At 41.8% G+C, this 23,877-nt stretch overlaps 1 protein-coding gene across 4 annotated transcripts; it reads right to left on the bottom strand.

The window, feature by feature from the left end:
- Positions 1 to 27: 27 nt before the first annotated feature.
- Positions 28 to 23,877, bottom strand: rin3 (Ras and Rab interactor 3). 4 transcript variants are annotated; one of them, XM_061696078.1, is made up of 14 exons: positions 23,736 to 23,877; positions 20,985 to 21,474; positions 17,871 to 17,982; positions 17,718 to 17,790; positions 15,558 to 15,649; positions 13,223 to 14,228; positions 10,841 to 11,015; positions 10,581 to 10,752; positions 9,624 to 9,745; positions 9,348 to 9,534; positions 6,294 to 6,425; positions 6,033 to 6,199; positions 3,568 to 3,682; positions 28 to 2,664 (listed from the first exon to the last, which is right to left on the bottom strand). In XM_061696078.1, the coding sequence occupies exons 1-14, from the start codon at positions 23,765 to 23,767 to the stop codon at positions 2,396 to 2,398; spliced, it is 3,144 nt and encodes a 1,047-aa protein (XP_061552062.1). In that variant the 5' UTR covers positions 23,768 to 23,877; the 3' UTR covers positions 28 to 2,395. The 4 variants fall into 4 exon arrangements, with proteins under 4 accessions (XP_061552062.1, XP_061552065.1, XP_061552063.1 ...); XM_061696081.1 differs by lacking the exon at positions 20,985 to 21,474; XM_061696079.1 differs by lacking the exons at positions 28 to 2,664; positions 3,568 to 3,682 and adding an exon at positions 4,119 to 5,959.

Raw genomic sequence — 23,877 nt, 5'->3', positions numbered from 1 at the left:
GAGAACACAACTAAAGACAAAATGCAGTTTTTAAATGAAGGTTTTTATTAAGGGAGACAAAAAATCCAAACCTACATGGCCCTGTGTCAAAAAGTGATTACCCCTTAAAACCTGGTAACTGTTTGGGCCACCCTTAGCATCAACAACTTCAATGAAGCGTTTATCATAGTCTCTTACAGCGCTGTGGAGGAATTTTGGCCAGAATTGTTGTAATTCAGCCACATCGGATGGTTTTCGGGCACGAACCGCCTTTTTAATGTCATGCCACAGCATCACAATAGATTCAGGTCAGGACTTTGCCAGCCATTAAAAGGTGGACTTGCTGATGTGTTTTGGATCATTGTCCTCCTGCAGAACCCAAGTTCGTTTGAACTTGAGGTCCTGAACAGATGGCCAGACATCGTCCTTCAGGATTCTTTTGTTTTCCAGGTCCTAAAGTAGCAAAAGAGCCCTAGACCATCACACTACCACCACATTTTACTGTTGGTATGATGTTCTTTTTCTGAAATGCTGTGTTACTTTTACGCCAGATGTAATGGGAGATAAACCTTCCAAAAAGTTAAACTTTTGCCTCTTCAGACCACAGAGTATTTTCCCACAAGTCTTGGGGATCATCAAGATCTGGTAAAATTGAGATGAGCCTTAATGTTCTTTTTTTTCAGCAGTGGTTTTCATCTTGGAACTCTGCCATGCAGGGCATTTTTGCCCAGTCTCCTCCTCATGGTGGAATTACGAACACTGACGTTGTAACCTTTTCCACACTGATAGATCTCAATTACTTTCTTTCATATTTGTTCCTGAGTTTCTTTAGATCTCTGCATGATGTCTAGCTTTTGGGGATCTTTTGGTGTACTTCACATTGTCAGGCAGGTACTATATATGTAATTAAGCCGCCAGATAGGAGGCAAAAAGGAAGACTACAAATGAGATTTGTGGAGGTGGTGAGGGAAGATTTGCTGTTAGATGGAGTTAGAGATTAAGATTATGTTGTGCAGAGGAGGCTTTCGCGATGTGTAGAAGTCTCCGGGCCTCAGCCTACGCCGCGCGAAACTTCAGTCAAGTCACTTGGGTGAGTGTAACAATAAAATACGTCTCTGCCAACATTGAGGCACCTAACAAGTTGAATGGTGGGTTCCATTCTTGCACTGATGGTTTTTAGCATTTTAGCCTTCAAACCAACTGAAGAACTGATGACAGACACAAAAATAAAATACAAATTACCATACTGGAAAGAAAGCAGAAACAGTCTCATGACAAGCTTAACATTGAGGTAAACGTCAAACTCGCAACTTTACTTCACAATTAATTGGGGCAAAATTCACAAAAACGTGAATGCCACAGTATCACAAACATTAACCGTGTGTCTCATCCATGGATAGGTAAAGGAAACAATGTTTTACAGAGCATTTGGTTCCATTCATTACTCTTTTTCATTTCACTTTCGTTTTTAGCGGTGCCATGTGAAGTTATTTTTCGTGCCAAAATGCTGAGTTCCGGTGCGACCCCTTCAAAATAAAAGGCTACATCCTTAAAACAGGAAGTCAAGTTAAAACTTCCACATATAAACCATTGGATGTGATAAAACAGTTGCAAATAACCGTTTTAATAATGCTATATTTAACATTTAGCTGAAACATTCAATGAATATTAAGTCAATTGGGTTAGTTCCACAGACAATGCCTTTCATTTCATGGGGTTGATATTGATAGTGGTTATAAACAACCCCGAATCAAATGTTCATTTTAGTTTATGCTGCAGGCAGCTACGGAAATGGATGTTCATAATTTGGACACCCTTTATTTTAAACCATGCAAACCTTTTTGACCCAGCTCCCTCAACGAATCTGAATCGAGAATCCTTTGGAATTGGAATCGAAATGAGGAAATGGAATCGGGACCGGAAATTCAAACGATGCCCAACCCTTATTAGCTGGTCCTGAACCTGGCAGTCATCAAAGTGCAGGAATTGTTTTGAGCATCAACACATGTTCCATATTAAATATCCATCCATTTTATGACGATTATCCTATTCAGAGTCACGGCCCGCGGTTGACCTGGAATCTATCCCAACTGACATTTGGAGAGAGGCGGGGTTCACCCTGGACTGGTCTCTAGTTAACATACATAAACAAAATGATTAACATTACATTGCAGCATAAACAAAGTACGTTTACAAAAAGGAGTTCCAGACCCCATGTTGAGTAAATTTATCACATAGCTGTCGTGGTATATATTTGAACATTGCACGAACAGAAGACTGACTGAAGAGAAACAACCGATATAAAATTGTTACAGGCTTCATCAAAGCACCGGCTAAAGCCACATTTTCTGTCGAGCATTTGGCACCAGTGTTGTTACATAGCAATACAAAAGTAGCCGCTGCGGCAGTCAAGCAATTACCAGCTAATCAGACTTGCCTCTGCTTCTGGTTTTTCATTATCAACAGCTGAATTTTTTTTTAAAGCGCTTTGTGAAGGTGGTCGTGGGGGCGGGCTAGTGGGGCAGCTGCGGCCAGGCCAGCAGCCTTGGATTGGCCCATGGTCTATAGGGTGATAGATGAAGCAATATGCTCCTGGTTGACATTTGTTCTTCACACTCAGTGCCAGCTCCGTCGGGGCCAGGGGCCGACGAACACCGCCTTCATGGATGCTGAGCATGTATGAATCTGGAGGACAGACGAAATTATTTGTTACACATGGAGAACTTAGGTATATGGGTCATTTTCATATCATTTGATCAATAACAGTACAGACACGGCCCGCTGAATTTCCTTTTGAAAATGATTTAAATTTACTGATATGAGTATTTGAATTACTGGCAGTTGTTAAGTTTTGTGATTTGCAACATCTTTTCTGAAGATACTAATTCCATTTTTTTTAATATAGCAGATTTTTCTCCTATTGCTTCATATGCCTTTTCCAGGAGAACTAACACAAATGCATCCTAGTCTTTAGAGTTCCTTTTGTTGGTTCTTTTACAAACAGTCCTCCTTTGGCACTCAAGCTGTCTTTACCGTTAATGCCACTGGCGAGAGTCCCATTATGTTGTTGCAATACACCAGAGGGATCTGCAAGCTTATGTGCCAGGAATAGCCAGGGAATTTTTATGAAGCTGTGTATGCCTTTACCGTTATGCACTTTGCCTTTACCATGACAAATAGAAGTGTATTTCAATGGGCCACCACCATTTCCTCTGTCAGTAAGGACTGCCTTTACTATGAATGCCTACAATTTTATATAAGTAACTTTTTCCAAAATAGATCTTAAAGTGTGGCTGGTTCAACAAGGGAGACATTTACCTATACAAAACCAAGGCACCATAAAGAAATGCTAAATTGCGTATTTTTTTTCAAAGTGTCTTTACCGTTATTGATCAAATTACATGGAAATGAACCATTATAATGAAAGGGACCATCACTAGAAACTATTATCAACCCAACATATTTTGGTCCAAAGATTACACTCAAGCATAGTAAAATACACTTTATAGAGTATTTGGACAGCTGAGTATTACACATGTAGAAACTGATCTATCTGTTTTCATGTATCTACAAGTTTCATGTATCTACCTTGTTCAAAGTGTGCAGCACATTGTTCAGCCAGCTGTTGGATTGTTGTGGTGGGAAGGATGCCCAGAGTTTTGGAATTACTTCCAATGTCAGGACAGCACACTGTCAAGAAGTCCTGCACAACACCCATAAACACAAGAGTTACAACCATGAACATTCATACAGTCAAAATAAAATGTAATTGAATGAGTGTGTTATCAAACTCCAAGAACTGTTTTTCAGTGATTCATAAATACTTGGTAAGTATATTTGTTGAATGTCAATGTTTGTAATTGTGTGTTCATACAGCAAGATGATTATTTTACTTGCAAAGTTAAATATGTTAACTGAATGCACCAAAGAATATATATATATATATATCAGTATATATATGTACATGTATGTATATACGTGTATATGTATGTGTACATATGTGTGTGCATATGTATATGTATATATGCATATGTATATATGTGTATATATGTATGTATATATGTGTATATATATATATATATATATATATATATATATGCATATGTATATATGTGTGTATATGTATATATATATATATATGTGTATATATGTGTTTGTATATATATATGTATATTGTATGTATGCATATGTATGTACTACAAATATTTAATATATAAATATTTAATGTTAAAACTGATAAACATTGTTTTTAGCAAATAATCACCAACGTAGAATTTTATGGCTGGCACAGGTGGCAAAAAAGACTGAGAAAGTTGAGGAATGCTCATCAAACACCTGTTTGGAACATCCCACAGGTGAACAGGCTAATTGGGAACAGGTGGGTGCCATGATTGGGTAGAAAATGAGCTTCCCTGAATTGCTCAGTCATTCACAAGCAAGGATGGGGCGAGGTTCACCTCTTTGTGAACAAGTGCGTGAGAAAATAGTCGAACAGTTTAAGCACAATGTTCCTCAATGTACAGTTGCAAGAAATTGAGGGATTTCATCATCTACAGTCCATAATATCATCAAAGGGTTCACAGAATCTGGAGAAATCACTGCATGTCAGCGGCAAGGCCGAAAACCAACATTGAATGCCCGTGACCTTCGATCCCTCAGGCGGCACAGCATCAAAAACCGACATCAATGTGTAAAGGATATCACCACACGGGCTCAGGAACACTTCAGAAAACCAATGTCAGTAAATACAGTTTGGCGCTACATCCGTAAGTGCGACTTGAAACTCTACTATGCAAAGCAAAAGCCATTTATCACCAACACCCAGAATCGACGGCGGCTTCTCTGGGCCCGAGCTCATCTAAGATGGACTGATGCAAAGTGGAAAAGTGTTCTGTGGTCCAACGAGTCCACATTTCAAATTGTTTTTGGAAATTGTGGACGTCGTGTCCTCCGAGCCAAAGAGGAAAAGAACGATCCGGATTGTTATGGACGCAAAGTTCAAAAGCCAGCATCTGTGATGGCATGGGGCTGTGTTAATGCCAATGGCATGGGTAACTTACACATCTGTGAAGGCACCATTAATGCTGAAAGGTACATACAGGTTTTGGAGAAATATATGCTGCCATCCAAGCAATGTCTTTTTCATGGACGCCCCTGCTAATTTCAGCAAGACAATGCCAAACCACATTCTACACGTGTTATAACAGCGTGGCTTCGTAGTAAAAGAGTGCGGGTACTAGACTGGCCTTCCTACAGTCCAGACCTGTCTCCCATTAAAAATGTGTGGGGCATTATGAAGCGTAAAATATGAAAACAGAGACCCCGGAATGTTGAACAGCTGAATCTGTACATCAAGCAAGAATGGGAAAGAATTTCACCCACAAAGCTTCAACAATTAGTGTCCTCAGTTCCCAAATGTTTATTGAATGTTGTTAAAAGAAAAGGAGATGCAACACAGTGGTAAATATGATCCTGTCCCAGCTTTTGTGGATTGGCTGGTGACCAGTTCAGGGTGTACCCCTTCCTCTCGCACGGATATAGCTAGGATAGGCTCCAGCATGAGGGTGGAGACACTCGGTGAGGACATGAAATAACTAACCAAGAGAACAAGATCAAGATAAGAGAGGACAGAAAAGGGCAGGACAGGATGCGGCAAAATGAGCAAGGCAGTGCTCCTGTCGAGCGGTGCGGTGGGATTCGTTTTTAGTGTCTAAATATCTTTAAGAACCTGTCAGTTGATATGTTAGTATAACCTGTATTGTTATGAGTGATCCCAGCACCAATTAAAGTGCATGGTGTTTCTATCAAATTTATTAGTGAATGAACACCATATTTCATGCATGTTAGTCAAGTGGTGTACGGAGATGCTGAGGCGGCACATCGAGGAAGGGTGAAAGAAGAGGGTGTCCGAGTCGACGAGCCCGTCCAGCAGGGGACCCATCCAGGGGGACGTCAGTTTACATTTTCTGGGTTACATAGCCTGAGATAAGCATAAATAGAAACCTAACCTTTATATTACTTTTTTATGTTTGAGAATATGAGAGAGAGTTAACCTGAACAGATCTTTGGTCCAAACATTCCTGGTTGAGTGTGCGTCGTCTCTCCCAACGTTGGATTGAGTCCTGAATCTCCCTGCTGAGCTGACGTGGAGCTGATTTCTGCTGGTCAAACGTCTTGATATGCTCAAGAGCACCGTACGTTGTCGTCAAATAATATGAACCTACATATACATACGCATACAAATTATAATCGGAGGCCATTAATGGAGGAGATCGTCAGTTTGGCTGTGTAAGGGAACATACTCTGTACTCTACCTTCTCCAATTGTTAGCGCAGGATCCATCAACTCCATCATGTATTCCACATCTATCAGTAAATCTGACAGATTAGATCTAGCCAGGACATACATCATTACAGGCAGGAAGTCATCAGCTCCATGGGCCCGCCCTATAAAATCATCCAGACATGTTATCAGAAATCAGAGGATAGCTGATTTACTTCCTGGGGAACATGACGCAAAATTTGTATCAAACTCATGTCTTATAATTAACATGCAATGTTTCAAATCACATGGCTCTTTTTAATTGTTGCTGAATATGTACCTTCCATTGGTTGTCGGTCAGGGCCAGCAAGGCCTTCTCTGCTCGCCTAAACATTATCAGCACTGACCTACATTTACAAAAATATTTGAATATTTGTTCAAATTAATTGTCACTGTGGCCAACTGGTTAGCATATCTGCCTCACAGTTCTGAGGACCCAGGTCCAAAGCCAGCCTCGCCTCTCTGACGTTTGCATGTACTCCCTATGCCTGCATGGTTTTTTTTTCGGGTACTCCGGTTTCCTCCCCCCAAAAATGGTAGGTTAATTGAAGACTCTAAATTGCCCATAGGTGTGAATGTGAGTGTGAATGGTTGTTTGTTTATATATGTCCTCCGATTGGCTGGTGACCAGTTCAGGGTATATGCCACCTCTTGCCCAGAGTTAGCTGGGATAGTCTCCAGTACGCCTGCGACCCTAGTGAGGATAAGTGGTAAGGCAAATGAATGAATGAATTGTCTATTCTCTTGATTTCGTAGCGTTTGGCTGTCCTGCTTCCTGTGCAAATGGATGTTAATTTTTGTTGTTGTTGTTATTGAAACAGATTTTAATCTTTGGGTTGCCATTTCATTCGTGTCAGCCCAGGACCTGCAGATTTGTTGCAAAACGTTACTCAAATGGGGGGGGGGGGGTAGCAAGAATGAATGAATGCCCACCTCACTCATTTGTATACCACCCATAACTTGGATGCCTGGGGGCACCACTCCCATTGCGGCCCCCATCAACCCCCACCCCACATGCCCCTGTCATCATCATAAATTCTGCCTTTACTAAAACACAACCCTAATTCCAATGAAGTTCGGACGTTGTGTTAAACATAAATAAAAACAGAATACAATGATTTGCAAATCATGTTCAACCTATATTTCATTGAATACACTACAAAGACAAGATATTTAATGTTCAAACTGATAAAATTGATTGTTTTTAGCAAATAATCATTAACTTAGAATTTTATGGCTGCGGCACGTTCCAAAAAAGCTGGGACAGGGTCATGTTTACCACTGTGTTATATCACCTTTTCTTTTAACAACATTCAATAAACGTTTGGGAATTGAGGACACTAATGGTTGAAGCTTTGTAGGTGGAATTCTTTCCCATTCTTGCTTGATGTACAGCTTCAGATGCTCAACAGTCCGGGGTCTCCGTTGTCGTATTTTATGCTTCATAATGCGCCACGCATTTCGGAGACAGGTCTGGACTGCAGGCAGGCCAGTCTAGTACCTGCACTCTTTTACTACGAAGCCACGCTGTTGTAACACGTACAGAATCAGTCCATCTTAGATGAGCTCGGGCCCAGAGAAGCCGGCCGCGTTTCTGGGTGTTGTTGATAAATGGCTTTGGTTTGCATAGTAGAGTTTCAAGTTGCAGTTACGGATGTAGCGCCCAACTGTATTTACTGACATTGGTTTTCTGAGTCCATGTGGTCATATCCTTTACACATTGATGTCGGTTTTTGATGCAGTGCCGCCTGAGGGATCGAAGGTCACAGGCATTCAATGTTGGTTTTCGGCCTTGCCGCTTACATGCAGTGATTTCTCCAGATTCTCTGAACCTTTTGATGATATTATGCACCGTAGATGATGAAATCCCTAAATTCCTTGCAATTGTACGTTAAGGAACATTGTCCTTAAACTTCAACTATTTTCTCACGCACTTGTTCACAAAGAGGTGAACCTCGCCCCATCTTTGCTTGTGAATCACTGAGCAATTCAGGGAAGCTCCTTTTCTACCCAGTCATGGCACCCACCTGTTCCCAATTAGCCTGTCCACCTGTGGGATGTTCCAAACAGGTGTTTGAAGAGCATTCCTCAACTTTCTCAGTCTTTTTTGCCACCTGTCCCAGCATTAAATATAGGTTGAACATGATTTGCAAATCATTGTATTCTGTTTTTATTCATTTTTAACACAATGTCCCAACTTCATTGGAATTGTGGTTGTATAATAGCAGTTATTTAGATTATTTTTGTTAGAGAGGTGTAGTTAAGAACATATTTTTAAATTGTGTTACAGTGGAACCCCACAAATAGCTGATAGGGACCGGGCCTGACCATGATCAGCAAAAACCCGCGAGTAATTGCCGCCCATATACTGTAAATGCATTGGGAAGAAAATTCTCCAATAAGCGGTGAAATACCACTAATAAGCGCTTCCCACAAAAAAACAGAGGGCTTTGGGGTGTACCGGCTTTTGTCTCAAGGTGTTAGACAGACCTGATACATACAGAATGACAATATTGTTGTGTTGGTCCTGTTCAGCAAGGTGGATGAAAAAGAAAAGCAAAGCATGACAGACGTAAAAATATTGTCGTTCCATATGTATCATATTCCGGTACACTTCAAACCTGGTACCAATATAAAACAAAGGCTGGTAAACCCCAAAGACCGGTTGGCACATGCACAGAAAAGCAATCTGGTGTATGTGGTCAAGTGCAGTGATGAATACACAGATACATACATTGGGGAAACCAAGCAACCACTGAGCAGACACATGCTCCGCAGCTCAAGACTCAGCTGTCTACCTGCACCTCTAAGAGAAACAGCACTTTTTTGAGGATGAAAATGTCCAGTTTCCCGACAGGCAAGACTGACTCTTGTAAACTGACATTGGCCTCTCTGCCAGACAGTTTAATGTCTCTGTATATTATAAAAAAAGATGCCCAAAGAAGACAAACATTTTTGCAGTGTGTTTAGTGACAAACAAAACAAAACAAAAAGAAAAACAAAACAAAACTGCGCTTAACGTGTTTTAGGAGTGTTTGGGCCCGTACCTGGACAGCTGACTGACATAGAGTCATAGATGATTTTACAAGCCTTCAGCAGTAGCTCAATCTTCTTTGGAGGAGAGTATTCTAGACGCAGATTACTGAGTTTCACACTAATCTTCTCCATAGCTGACGCCTCCGGGACAGCAGTGGTGACTCCGAGAGCTGTGGTTGTACTGCCGAGAACTACAGACTAATTTACACAGAATTGCACAGACCTCATTTAATAAAGCAATTGAGCATGTGATGATTCAATCACAGAGATAAGAAATGTTTCTATACCTGGTTGTGTGCCATTTGCTTAAGGCTGCCATTGTTGGTGTGCAGTTTCTCTAGATTACTGTAAACAGGCTCCCTCAGTGGCTTCAGTACACTCTTACACAGAGCTGCTTCGACTATGCTCTCTGCATTGTCACAATGCACAAATCATCCCTGTTAGATTTCTCCATTGCTAAAATTGACATGTTTCAAACTTGGTCTTGGTTTACATATACACATAACCTACACTATTGGAAACATCTCTTGAGCCATTAATTCAGTCAAGGGTTGACATTGAATCCTTCTTTTGCCCGAATCTTAAAACCCCTGTACCCTCCTTTACTAACCTGTACTAAAATGTACATGCACAAACAAATTGCTATAAAATCATCATACATACATCAATAGTCTTTTCTGCTTTGACGTGAGCAAATGTATCGCTTTATATCCTAATGGCACAGAGAATGAAAACTGGCTGGAAAAAAATATTGATGTACGGTGTTCACATTAAAATGGTCAAAAAATAAAATATAAAAATCATTACAACACATGCTACAAGGAATGAAATATACACAGTTTACAGTACTACTGTGCATTACTCTATGTTTAAGAGTGTAAAAGGAGTTTAAGAGTATATACATTTAGTTTATAAGAGTATGGTAGAGGTTAATAGGAGTGTGGGGAAGATGAATAAGAGTCTGGGGAGGTTCGTACAACTTTAAAATACGTAAAAATAATCATAAACAGATGTCGTTGCTACTTTGCGGATTTCACCTATTGCGGTGGTGGTCCGGATCGTAACCCCCGCATTAAATGAGGGATTACTGGATCGTAATTTAACAGCTGTGTTTTGTGCGTGTTTTGTCCACGAAGGTGTCCACATGGTGCAGAATCCGTCAGTATATAATCCAATAATTTCTTTGTATAGTGTCTCGGCAAAACAGGTTAGCAAGAGCTAAAGATAAACTCCATAAATCATACCCAGTTTGTCTTGTGAATATTGATGCTGTGGCTCCATCATGGCCTGCAGTTCAGTACTCTGTAGTAGGTAACTCTTTAACTGAGTCATCATCTGCCTTATTTCCTGTAACAACTCAGTGGAGGTGGAGTGATTGGACATGGTCTCAAGGGTGAATGCTCGGTGCTCTTTCACCTACAAATGACACATGAAAACTGAACTTGATTCGTTGCGCTAGATGATTTGAAACGTCTATGATTATATTTCAAGGTAATGCATTTACCAGGTTTCCAAAATAGCTCAGTGGGTCTCTAGCCAGCTCCACAATGCGTTGTGAGAGGCGACGGTCATGACTGATGAGGCCGGTAATAACAGTAGACAGGCGGGAACGAGCTTTGCCCAACATGATGGTGGTTGGCGTCCGCTTTATTTTACTGCCATGATTCTCTGACGGGTTACTAAAAAGAGGAGTACAGTAAAGTTAGTCCTTGCACTACTTGTCCAGTATTTAACAGCAGTATTTAACAGCGCGGATTCGACCAAGTTCTCGTAATTTCAGTGATGTGCGCAAGCCGGCATGTGTAAAAAAAGGCATTCTGCACTGTTGCGGGAGTGTACACAGTCGACTTCATGTGCCGCCAGTCAAAGCGGCTGCTCTGAGTGCCTTCAAATGTAGCGCAATGAGTCTTGCATGTAGACATCGAGAAGAGTGATCGATGCGTGACTGGAGTATTGTCACTGCTCATGACCGGCGTGGCAATAGAGAGCGTGAGGGGATACCCTTATTAAATACAGATTGAGCTGGGGATAACCGCTAGTGTCCACAGACCTCTCTACACGAACGACTGCACCTCAGCGAACCCGACTGTCAAACTCCTGAAGTTTGCAGATGACACCACTGTCATCGGCCTCATCAAGGACGCTGACGGGTTTGCATATCGACAGGAAGCGGAGCGGCTGGAGCTGTGGTGCGGCCGACACAACCTGGAGCTGAACACGCTCAAGACTGTAGAGATGATCGTGGACTTCAGGAGGCATCCTTCGCCACAGCTGCCCCTCACGTTGTCCAGCTGCCTTGTGTCAACCGTCGAGACCTTCGAGTTCCTGGGAATTCAATCTCTCAGGACCTGAAGTGGGCGACCAACATCAACTCCGTCCTCAAAAAGGCCCAGCAGAGGATGTACTTCCTGCGGCTTCTGAGAAAGCACGGCCTGCCACCGGAGCTGCTAAGACAGTTCTACACAGCGGTCATCGAATCAGTCCTGTGTTCTTCCATCACAGTCTGGTTTGGTGCTTCTACAAAAAAGGACAAACTCCGACTGCAACGGACAATCAAAACTGCTGAAAGGATTGTCGGTACCCCCCTACCCACCATTGAGGACTTGCACGCTGCCAGAACTAAGACAAGGGCGTGCAAAATCCTCTCAGACCCTCCGCACCCCGGTCACCAGCTCTTCCAGCTCCTTCCCTCAGGTAGGCGCTACCGATCAACGCAAACTAGAACTAGTAGACATTCCAACAGCTTCTTCCCTCTTGCGATCAACTTCTTAAACACCTAACCTATAATTCCATTACAACAAGCTGACAATTTTTTGACTTGAGTTCGTTGTCACATTTCTGTGGGGCCAATTATGTATTACTCGTGCACTCACTGTAGTTGTCTCGCCATGCTGCACTATTTGCATATACTGGCCACTCATGCCAGATGAGCATCTGCTCCATTTGCACACTGATTGAGGAGTATCTGTAACATTTGCACAACCAACATTGTCCCAGATGATCGCACTACTCGTCACTTTAAACCGCATACACTCCTTGAAGTCTTTGCACAATGGTCTTTGCACCGGACTATTGCAATATTAGTCATTCGAACTGCTCTAAGTGCTAGAGGACTCTGCATCTTTTTGCACAATTGTTTTTTGTCAATGTCTTTATGTCTCCAAAGGGTTCTGTAAATTGACTGTCTGTTGTACTAGAGCGGCTCCAACTACCGGAGACAAATTCCTTGTGTGTTTTGGACATACTTGGCCAATAAAGATGATTCTGATTCTGATTCTGATGTATCTGTCTCCACCCCTTCTCTTTTGTGTGCCCGCCAATGCCAGCCGGTGGGATGATTTAAAAAAGCAACAATGCATTCATTTCTACAACAATTAGGGTTCAGCGTCTTGCCCAAAGATTACTGGATGACTTCTTTTACTGGATGACCCGCTCTAGCTACGGAGCCACACTATCTGACATCCACCACACATCCTTAGACCTCCCAATCTGTCTGCCTGTGCCACGATCAACCAAAATCTTGTTAAACCAGTATTCTACCTACTGCACTGGACTTAGACATGGTCGCAGCAGGCGTAGGTTGCGACAGACTATTCTAAAATGTCTTAAAATGAGCAACTCCCTCATAATGTATATGATTGCGGAGAGCTGGACAATCCCAAAAGTCTTAAAGACTATGGAATAACCTATAGCCTGACTCAGTAAGACTCTGGCAATGTCATGATATTAGTGTCATTTTGGTTTACAAATTATACACTTTTAGTTTTTGATTGAGTTCTAGTACTAATGCAGCTAATACACACAATAAAAAAGCATATATTTGCTGCCCAAATGCATTATTGTGAATGCTTATCTAACAGCATTCATTCAGTTGGTCCAGACCTACTTATGGTTTTGATCTTGCTCCTGGTGTGTCTCTCCATCTTCTTCAGTGCTGCTGTTAGAGCAGGAGTCAGGATCTGTTCCGAGCATGGTGCCCCCCTGAGGAGAGTACAGTGACACATCTGGCCTTCGTGCCACGGAGGGAGGGCCTACTCTTGTCCCGGCATTCTGACTGGCCAATCCACTGTCAGGCTTGTCTAGCGAGCATGGTTTCTTCCTCGGCTGAGGTACTGGACGAGTGGGCCTCTTTACTAAAGGTTGAGGACTAAATTGTTTTTTGTCTTCGTCTTTATCTTTGCTCGCACCTCTTTCATCCCCTTTCTCCTTCATTTTGTCTCTTTTAGTCTCCACTGCATGTACAGTGTTTAACAGTTCAACACTCTCACCCAGCAGACATGGTTTCTCTTCCTCTCTCAGTCCTTCCCCTTCCTTTTCAAGTCCCTTCACAGGTTTTTGGCCCTTCTCGCCACCATCTGTACTGTTCTTGGAGGAAGTGCGGCGGAGAGGAGCAGGAGGCAGTAAGGGGGGGGCTCGACTCTGCGGGGGAACAGGAGGTCTTGATGGAGGAGGTGATGTCAATGCTGTTTTCCTCTCTTCTTTGTCACCTACCCCCTCCCTTCCTTCCTCGTTTCTTTCACTAGCAGAGGTCAAGGATGATGAACTTTTTTCCATGGGGGCAGATGAAAAGAGCAGGCCCATCCCAGGGCTTGATCCCAGGCTGGGGGGCCTGGGAGGAGGCCGTTTGAATTTCGTATCCTGGTTAGAATCAGTTTTAATCTGATTTTTGACCTCTTTGTCTTCCTTCTGAAGGGATTCTCCATTGAGCAAGTAGGTAATTATACTTTCAGGGGATTTGATTACCAGTTTGGACTCAGAAAAGTCTTTTGGCTGCTTTGTTGATGTCTCCGCCAAAGTGATCGGGTTGATATACAAGTAAACATTGTTGTGACTCTGATCCAAAACTAGGTTCTGTTTTTTTGTCTTCTGATTCATATCTGATGTCCAAAAGTCTGCAATACATACAATGTAAAATGAATAATAGTTACCATATTTATCTATTTCTAATATTGAAAATTCTAATTATGTCTCCGATAGATACGGACAAAATGATATAAAGCATAGTGAAGAATACATACTAGAATAAAATGACCAAAGCTTATGGGCCATTTTCATATTATTTGATCAATAACGGTAAAGTTAAAATAAAGTAAAATAAAATATTATAATTCAAATTTAGCAATTATTTATGCCGCCTCGGTTTTACATGTGTAAATGTCTACCATGCTGAAACAGCCAAGGTGCTATTTTCAAAAAGGTATTGATGATTTCAAGTTTTACGTAATCCTTATTAACAGAGCAAATGGTGGTGGCCCATTGAAATACACTTCTTTTTATAACAGTAAAAACAAAAGTGCATAACAGTAAAGACTAAACAGCTTCATAAAGATCATGTCAGTTGTACAATTTTCAGTGTTAAAACTTAAAACAAAGAAACTCAAAAATAGGAACTCTGAAGATACTAAGATGTATTTGTGTTAGTTTTCATGGAAACGGCTCATTCAATGCCATTGACGGCTTTAGAAGTCAAATATTCTGGAAAGCATATTTGCAACTATGTAAGGCTGGCAGTGAATGAATGAGTTTTAAGCAATAGAAGAAAAATCCTCATGTATCAGAAAAATAGAATTAGCATCTTCAAAAAATATTGCAAATCATAAAACTTCATTTGGGACATATAACAGGAAAGACATTTTGGCATTAAAAGTTTGAAAAATATTACTGGAGAATATATTTTTTTTAGAATCAATTATTACCGTTAAATGATAACAACTGCCAATAATTCAAAATATATCACAGCAGACCAACAAACAAAAATATCAAAATATAAAAAAAAAAAAATAGAATTAGCATTTTCAAAAAACATTGCAAATCATAAAACTTCATTTGGGATATATAACAGTGAAGACATTTTGGCATTAAAAGTTTGAAAAATATTACGAGATAATATATATTTTTTTAGAAGCAATTATTACCGTTAAATGATAACAACTGCCAATAATTCAAATACTCACAATAGTAAAAGTAATTGATTTTCAAAAGGGAAATTCAATGGGGTATGTATTTATCATAATTGATTAAATTTGATGAAAATGACCCTTATATTCCTGGTTGTGAGATTTTCTGGCCTGCTTTTACAAATATTTCAGTATCTACAGTATGTACTGTACGTTGGCTGATGTGTTCCATTTTAAGAGCTTCTCAACTGAGTCACTGTTGATGTAATTCTATCCCAAATCCATCTTAAATTTTATACTACTGTTTAGAGAGCACATATCTACCTGCACCCATAGCAGAGATGATCTCCAACTCCTCTTTCTGTGTTGCCAATGAAATGGCTTGTGGTAACTTCAGTGGTGCAGTCAGGATGTCCCTGATTGGATTCAACAAACAATGTTATGTAATATTTGGAAGTAGTAAGTTGCACCTTCACCATAATATTACAGTAACAGCTTGGATGGGAGTAGGCATTAGAGCAGGGGCGAGCAAACTACGGCCCGTGGGCCAAATCCGGCCCGTTGAGCATTCAATGCGGCCCTCCAAAGATTGGTACAGAATTGCCCAAATCATCTCACAATCAGGCGGCACGGTACACGACTGGTTAGAGCGTCTGCCTCACAGTTCTGAGGACTGGGGTTCAAAACCCGGCCCCGCCTGTGTGGAGTTTGCATGTTCTCCCCGTGCCTGCGTGGGTTTTCTCCGGGCACTCCGGTTTCCTCCCACATTCCAAAAACATGCATGGTAGGTTAAATGAAGACTCGAAATTGCCCGTAGGTGTAAATGTGAGTGTGAATGGTTGTTTGTTTATGTGTGCCCTGCGATTGGCTGGCAACCAGTTCAGGGTGTACCCCGCCTCCTGCCCGAAGATAGCTGGGATAGGCTCCAGCACTCCCGCGACCCTTGTGAGGATAAGCGGCTCAGGAAATGGATGGATGGATGGATATCAAAATGATGACTGCATTCAGTTGACCTTGTCCTGTAATCCTGAGTGCGTCCACCAGGTTGTCCTGTAATGCCCAGTGGTTCCACCAGGTAGCGTAGTAGGTATAGTGATACAGTGACTTGACTTTGGCTGTTCTATTTTTACTCTGCGACTGCTCTGAACTGTTCTTCAACCAAAGAAAAGAAAAGTCGACAGTGAGTGCCGAGTGTTTAATGTAGAATGGATGACTAAATCCTTTTTCACTAAAGTCCGGTCAAAGGCTGTATGTCTAATTTAAGAAACCATTGCGGTTTTAGAGGAATATAACATCAGCCGTCACTTTTCTACCAATCAACGCAGGAACTGATGGCTACGGCGCAGCGTTTAAAATCAAGCTTGCAGGCTCAGCAAAGGACCTTTATCAGACAAACTGACATCCACGATTCAGTTACACAAGACCCTGAAATAGCGCCACGGGAGCTGCAGATGGAACTGATTGATCTCCAATGTGATAATGTCTTAAAAGAGAAGTTCAACTCTCAAACTGGATGAGTTTTATGCTTCATTAAGCGCAGACAAATTTCCAAAAATCCAGAAGATGGCACAGAGGATGCCGGTGGTGTTTGGCTCTACATATGTGTGTGAACAGACTTTTAGTGTGATGAACACCAACAAAATATCCTACAGATCCCAGCTGAGTGATGAACACCTAAGATGTGTTCTGAGAATTGCCACAACAAAACACCAGACTTTGATGCACTGGCAAAAAAAGGTGTTCAATAAAACAACACTGTTTCCATTAAAGGTACATCTAAGTATTAACACTAAAAATGCCTTTTTTTGTTTTTGTTTATTTTTTATATGTAGTCCTCTGGTCCATGCGTGGCCCACCTGTCAATTTTTAAAAGTCAATGGCCCTTGAGCCAAAAGGTTTGCCCACCCCTGCATCACAGTATATCATTCATGAGGGAGAAAATTAATGTGACTCTGTGAAACACCAGGATGTACTGCAAACTTTTAACCTCCGCAAATTATGTAATTACCATACTTTTTTATTACATTTTTAAGCATTACCTTTGATTGGCTGGATGAAATCACAATGTTGTACAAATGTGGCACCAGTTTCAATTAACAAATATAGTTCTTGTCCTATAGAGACCTACACATGTACAGGCTGAATTATTTACAGTATGTATTGTTAGTCATTGTTGCTGTTAACTTGTGTATAATTACAGTGTGCTAATAGAATGCTAGTTCACCTTGAGGAATTGAATCTATAACAGCTTACAGTCTTTTACTTAATTGGGAGGTGTGCCTCAATTGTTTTTTTTTGGTCCCCATTTAGTGCATCTTCCCATGAAAGTACCTGTTAATCTTCTCATTCATTTGGAACATTTAATTCGCAGGGCATTGGATCGATCGTAACTATATCACCAGAACAGTCCAGTTGCGATCAAATCAATGCCCTGAGAATTCCCATGAAAGTGTTTTTCTGTGGGTGTGTCTGTGTGTGTTTTACCTGCTGACACAGTAGAAGGAGATGAGTTTGTAAATGTCATCAAAAACCAGAGCAGAACCATCTAAGTGAAGAACTGCAGGAGAAGAGTAACAGGCTGGTTCTGCAGTGTCCACATTATTGGCTATATATACAGTAGTAAATGGGTACACGTACACGTCTTGTGCTGTTTGACCTTCACGTTGTGTACTGGCAATGCCTGCTGCTCCTCAGGCAGGCGCACTGACAGCATCATACCTTGCTCCTCTGTGCTCTGTACCAGGAAGACCTGCAAGTGACAGTCACTTTAGGCTGCACAACCAAATGTACAGAATTCCAGCTGTGGAAAGTTGACCAATATTTGGAGGAGGAGTGGGGCTGTATCTGAATATCTGATACTATTTTTAGGTATGTACAACACACTATAACTGTACTAGAGAAACTTCAACTTACAGTATATGTTATCAACTAAACAATGTAGTTTGGGGCAGCAGTAGTTCATTAGTAAGGACTTGGGCTTTGGGTAATGGTGTGAGTCCTTCAGCAGACAAAATAAATGCTCTCTCTTTGCATGCCTGCATGTGTAAGATCTTCTCTATTTGGTGTGTAATATATGTATATTATATACACCTGGCTCGACTCACATATGAACTTAAAGTGACATCCCATTCCTAATCCATAGGGTTCAATAAGACGTCGGTCCACCCTTTGCAGCTATAACAACTTCAACAATTCTGGGAAGGCTGTCCACAAGGAGTGTGTTTATGGGAAGTTTTGCCCATTCTTCCAGAAGCACATCTGTGAGGTCAAAGACTGATGTTGGAAGAGAAGGCCTGGCTCTCAGTCACTGCTCTGATTCATCCAAAAGTGTTATTTTGGGTTGAAGTCAGGACTCTGTGCAGGCCAGTGAAGTTTGTCCACACCAAACTCTCTCATTCATGTCTTTCTGGACCTTGCTTTGTGCACTGATGCACAGCAAAGTTAGAAATGAAATAACTATTCCCACAAAGTTGGGCGCATGGAATTGTCCAAAATATTGGTTCCTTTGTTCCAGTAAAAGGAACTCTGAAGGATTCAGCATACCAAGTGTTTGGACAATTTATTGCTCCCAACTTTGTGGGAACAGTTTAGGGATGGCCCCTTCCTATGCCAACATGAGTGTGCACCAATGCACAAAGCAAGGTCCATAAACACATGGATGAGAGAGTTTGGTGTGGATGAACTTGACTGGCCTGCACAGAGTCCTGACAGCAACCAGGCAGAGCACCTTTAGGCTGAATAAGAGTGCTAACTGAGAGCCAGGCCTTTTCGTCCAACAACAGTGTGTGACCTCACAAGTGTCCTTCTGCAAGAATGGTCAAACAATCCCTTCTGAACCTTGAGGAAAGCCTTTTCAGAAGAGTTGAAGCTCTTATATCTATAAAAGGTGTATTAATGTAATCTTAAACCCTGTTGCTTAAGATCATATTTGAGTCAAGGCATATGAGCGAATACTTTGGCAATATTGTGTGTGTGTGTGTGTGTGTGTGTGTATACTGTATATATCTTCTTCTTTTCCTTTGGGCTTGTCCTGTTAGGGGTGGCCACAGCGTGTCATCCTTTTCCATGTAAGCCTATCTCCTGCAGCATCCTCCTCTCCAACTCCAACTGCCCTGATGTCTTCTCTCATGACTTCCATCAACCTTTTCTTTGGTCTTCCTCTAGTGCTTTTGCCTGGCAGCTCCATCCTCATCTTCCCTCTACCAATATACTCACTATCTCTCCTCTGGACGTGTCCAAACCATCGAAGTCTGCTCTCTCTAACTTTGCCTCCAAAACATCAAACCTTGGCTGTCCCTCTGATGAGTGCATTTCTCATTTTATCCAACCTGGTCACTCCTAGAACAAACCTCAACATCTTCATTTCCGCCACCTCCAGCTCTGCTTTCTGTTGTCTCTTCAGTGCCACTGTCACCTTCACCCATTCCAACCTGCTTGGAGCCATTTCTTCACTTCCTGACCACACTCACCATTGCTCTGGACGGTTGACCCCAAGTATTTAAAGTCCTCCACCCTTGCTATCTCTTCTCCCTGTAGCCTCACTGTCCCCCCTCCACCTCTCTCATTCATGTACATATATTCTGTTCTACGTCGACTAATCTTCATTCCTCTCCTTTCCATTGCATGCCTCCACCTTGCTAACTGTTATTCCATCTGCTCCCTGCTTTCACTGCTGTAGATCATCTGCAAACATCATGGTCCATGGGGACTCCAGTCTAATCTCATGTGTCAGCCTGTCCATCACCACTGCAAACAGGAAGGGGGTCGGGGCTGATTCTTGATGCAGTCCCACATCCACCTTAAACTCCTCTGTCACACCTACAGCACACCTCACTACTGTTCTGCTGCCCTCATACATGTCCTGAATTATTCTAACATACTTCTCTGTCACTCCAGACTTCCGCATGCAGTAACACAGTTCCTTTGTGGGTACATACATACATACAGGCGACACGGTGAACGACTGGTTAGAGCGTCAGCCTCACAGTTCTGAGAACCCGGGTTCAATCCCCGGCCCCGCCTGTGTGGAGTTTGCGTGTTCTCCCCGTGCCTGCGTGGGTTTTCTCCGGGCACTCCGGTTTCCTCCCACATCCCAAAAACATGCATTCATTGGAGACTCTAAATTGCCCGTAGGCATGACTGTGAGTGCGAATGGTTGTTTGTTTGTATGTGCCCTGCGATTGGCTGGCAACCAGTTCAGGGTGTACCCCGCCTCCTGCCTGTTGATAGCTGGGCTAGGCTCCAGCACGCCCGCGACCCTAGTGAGGAGAAGCGGCTCAGAAAATGGATGGATGGAGAATTACTAGTATTATTAGTATAGTACTGTCTTTCCAAAAATTCCGTTTTCTGGACTCTTTTTTTTTTTTTTTTTTTTTACAATAACATCCAATGCCATTGATGGATTCTACCCCAAAATTTATGGGCGCATCCATCTATTCATAACCATTAGTAAGAGCTCAGTATCACAGGTTGCTTAAAAAACAAACAAACAAACAAAACCTAACCTCTAGGGATTGCACACAAATAAACAGGTCAATAAATAAGTTCATTGTCATAAAAACAACCATTTCACATAGTTCCCAATTAAAGTGATGTGGTAAATGCTCACTTTTGTTGGAAATATTGACTTTTCAGAAAAAGCTTTATAATAACAAACAGCAGCTTGTTGCATTTTTCTTCAGCAGACTTCTTCTCTTACTTTGTAATGTATATATTTTTGTTGAAAGATAAAAATGTGTGTCTGTGTCTCACCCCAGCAGCCTCCTCTCCCAGGATGCACGTGATTTGTTCTTGGCTGAGTCCTTTTGTGAGCCATACAGAACTGCTCCCCACCAAGTGATCTATAAGGCTCAGCGTTGGTGTTGGAGAGAGTGGCAAGATGACAGGAGGAGAAGGCAGGCAGGAGGAGAGGGAGGTTGACACTGCCTGGAGTGAGGGTGAAGGGAGAGGAGTTAAGCAGGGAGTCAGCTCAGAGGTGAGAGAACTCTGTAGGGGAAGTGAGGGAGAAACAATGTGTGGGGTCGGAGAGAGAGGCGGTGGGAGAGATGAAGGAGACGGGTTAGAGGGGAGTAGAGAAGTAGGTTTAGAGATAAAAGGGAGTGACAGAGGAGTGGATGGAGGTAGAGGAGGTCGAGAAGCGAGTTGGGAGGGCTTCATGGTCGGAGGAGGAGGCTTGGGTCGACATGGCCTTGAAGGGGGGAGGAAGGAGGTGTTGTGTGCTCCTGTCAGAGTGTTAGTAGGGCTGTGAAGGACAAAGAGAAGGTTACAAATTCCATGCTGGCAAGTTGTCCCAACTTTAGTTTGCCTCGGGAGACAACTCTCCTGTGTGCTGCTTGTAAATTGTTTTTGGCTCAGGAATGATGCATTTGATAACAGTGAACTCTTGTTTTCTCTGAGAGAGCTTTCAGATTTGGATGAATGTTTTTGTCAAAAGAGATGTTCATTTATATCAAAAGGGATTACATTCCAACTTCAGCGTCAGAGCTGCAAAGTTAAAGTTTCCTGTTCAAATAACAACAATCACACAACAGTATTTTGTTCCACGACCTTTCTAAACAACCATGTTCTGTTAAACATATTAACACATTTTCTTATTCACTAGGGTAGCAGAAAGAGAGCAATATTACCACCTGACCACATGAGTAATGAATGACTCACTGTAAGTCCATTTGGGCTCTACTTTGTCTTTAGTCACAACACATTTGATACACTTCAGCATTGTTATTAAATTTATGTTGTGTCTGAGGACAGATCTAGTGTCATGATACCAGCAAAGAGCAACAATCGATTTATTTGGGCGGGGGGGATGCATCATGGAGACTTAAAATCCTTTATCATTAAAAAAAAAAAAAAAAAGATCTCCAGAAGCACCTTGAACCATGATTTGCTTTTTAAAAAATATTTTTAGTATTCAATTTGTAGCTCAGCTTGATAGCACTCTTATTACTTTCTGATGTTCATTTAGAAAGTGCAACAATTAGATAACATTAAAGGGGACATATTTTGGAAAATTGACTTTTTAATATGAGTAAACAAATCGTTAGGGTCTCTGGAGTGGCTCAATACCAATCAAGTGTGGAATTAAACAAGCAAGTGAATACATAATTATCTTTCTATTTATCTATCTCCGTGATCAAGCAGTTCTGCACGTCCGCCCCGTTGTTATGTTGCAGTGGGGCTAATTAAAATAATAACCACCTCCACAATGAGCTTCTCAGCCGGTTAAGCCAGTGGTGGGTTCCAACAGTAAACAGTGTTGCATTGAGTTTTCTGTGGTTAGTAAATGAACGTTATAACAACGTTAGCTTCTAATAAAGACGCTTACTTGATTGCTCCATGAAGTTGTTGGTGGCACGGGTGAAGGTGTTTTCGATTTGTCCATTCAACCCAAAAATGAGCTGATGGGAGCTATACATCCCCCCCGTGATCCAGATTGACCCACCTGACGCAGACCCTGCGTTCCACACCTTTGCTATTTACAGCCTTAATCTTTTGAGATGTACGCGTCGAGTAATAATGATTATATTTCTATCACTGCAACCTTTAAATCAGAAAGCTTTTTAATTAGGACCCTTGCAGTTGTACGAACTTCTCATATGTTGTATTAGGTGTTGTGTTATTCGTCTTTCTCTGATACAATTCAGGAATCATACAGCAACAAGAAAAATAAATCATAGCCCTTCGTAAGGCAAGGGACCATATGTCACAAATCACAAGATTCTTGGCAACAAACATTCATTTTAGTTGACAAGAGTCCTGTGATTTCTCCCAGAAAATCAACAAAGAAATTGATGAATGTTATAAACACTGTATATATACAGATGTTTCTTATGATTACTGTAATTACGCACAGACACACGCACATGCACACACGCACCCAAAATGACTTTTAAAATATACCACAATAATTTTCTGGGGCGAAAATGTTGAATTTCCAAGTACGAATTCAATGAGTGCCTTAAAAAGAATTAAATCACATTATCCCATAATCTGCTCGTCTCCCATCAAAACTCTCAAGTTGGGATACCGCAAGCATTGCTTGAACAATCCAGCACTTGTACTCATGTGTGTGTACATTACAAAGATTTCTGCCTTTAACACGCAAGTGAGGGTCGGACACACAGCTCGAAACCGCCAGACCTGGTCAAAAAGTGCTTGCATATTTTCAGTGCATATGGAACCAAAAGTTCACAAGTCAGGATTTCCATAATGGAGATGATTCAATGGCCTTGGTACAGATCACATGTTACAAACCTGATCTTTGGGAGACAATGTAAAAATGTAATGACGTGAACCCATCAGTCCCGCTTTTTGTAGTCATTGACCTATTTATTAGGTAGTGAGTCACATCTGTTTTTCCTGCTGTGGCTTGCTGACTTCCACCCCACGACTATGCTCCCTCCCTTCTTACCCCAACAACACCTCCCCCCCCCCCCCCCACCCCCCACTGCCTTGACATAATACTGTTTATTCAATAGATTTTCAAGCATCTCACCAACTCACCCTCTTTCCTGAGAATCAACGCTGGCTTCCATTATAACTTCTCAAGTTGACTGTTGGCCTGCTCTCTTTTTCTGACTGCTCTCAACTTCACGCAAATCCCGCCTTCTCTGTGCCCTGCACCCCTCCCTGGTTCTTCCTCCCT

This window comes from Phycodurus eques, chromosome 14 (assembly GCF_024500275.1).
Source record: "Phycodurus eques isolate BA_2022a chromosome 14, UOR_Pequ_1.1, whole genome shotgun sequence".
In the NCBI taxonomy this organism is placed as follows: domain Eukaryota; kingdom Metazoa; phylum Chordata; class Actinopteri; order Syngnathiformes; family Syngnathidae; genus Phycodurus; species Phycodurus eques.
Note: the sequence above shows the minus strand (reverse complement) of the source record. Positions and strands in the feature narration are given on the sequence as shown.

Bases quoted from the DNA above. Each gene is read 5' to 3' on its own strand.
- rin3 (XM_061696078.1), bottom strand. From the start codon at position 23,767: ATGGAAGCCAGCGTTGATTCTCAGGAAAGAGG. The intron at 21,475-23,735 runs GTGAGTTGGTGA...TGTCCTTCACAG, and splicing joins GTTGATTCTCAGGAAAGAGG to CCCTACTAACACTCTGACAG. The intron at 2,665-3,567 runs GTAGATACATGA...TCTGTCCTCCAG, and splicing joins TGCTGCACACTTTGAACAAG to ATTCATACATGCTCAGCATC.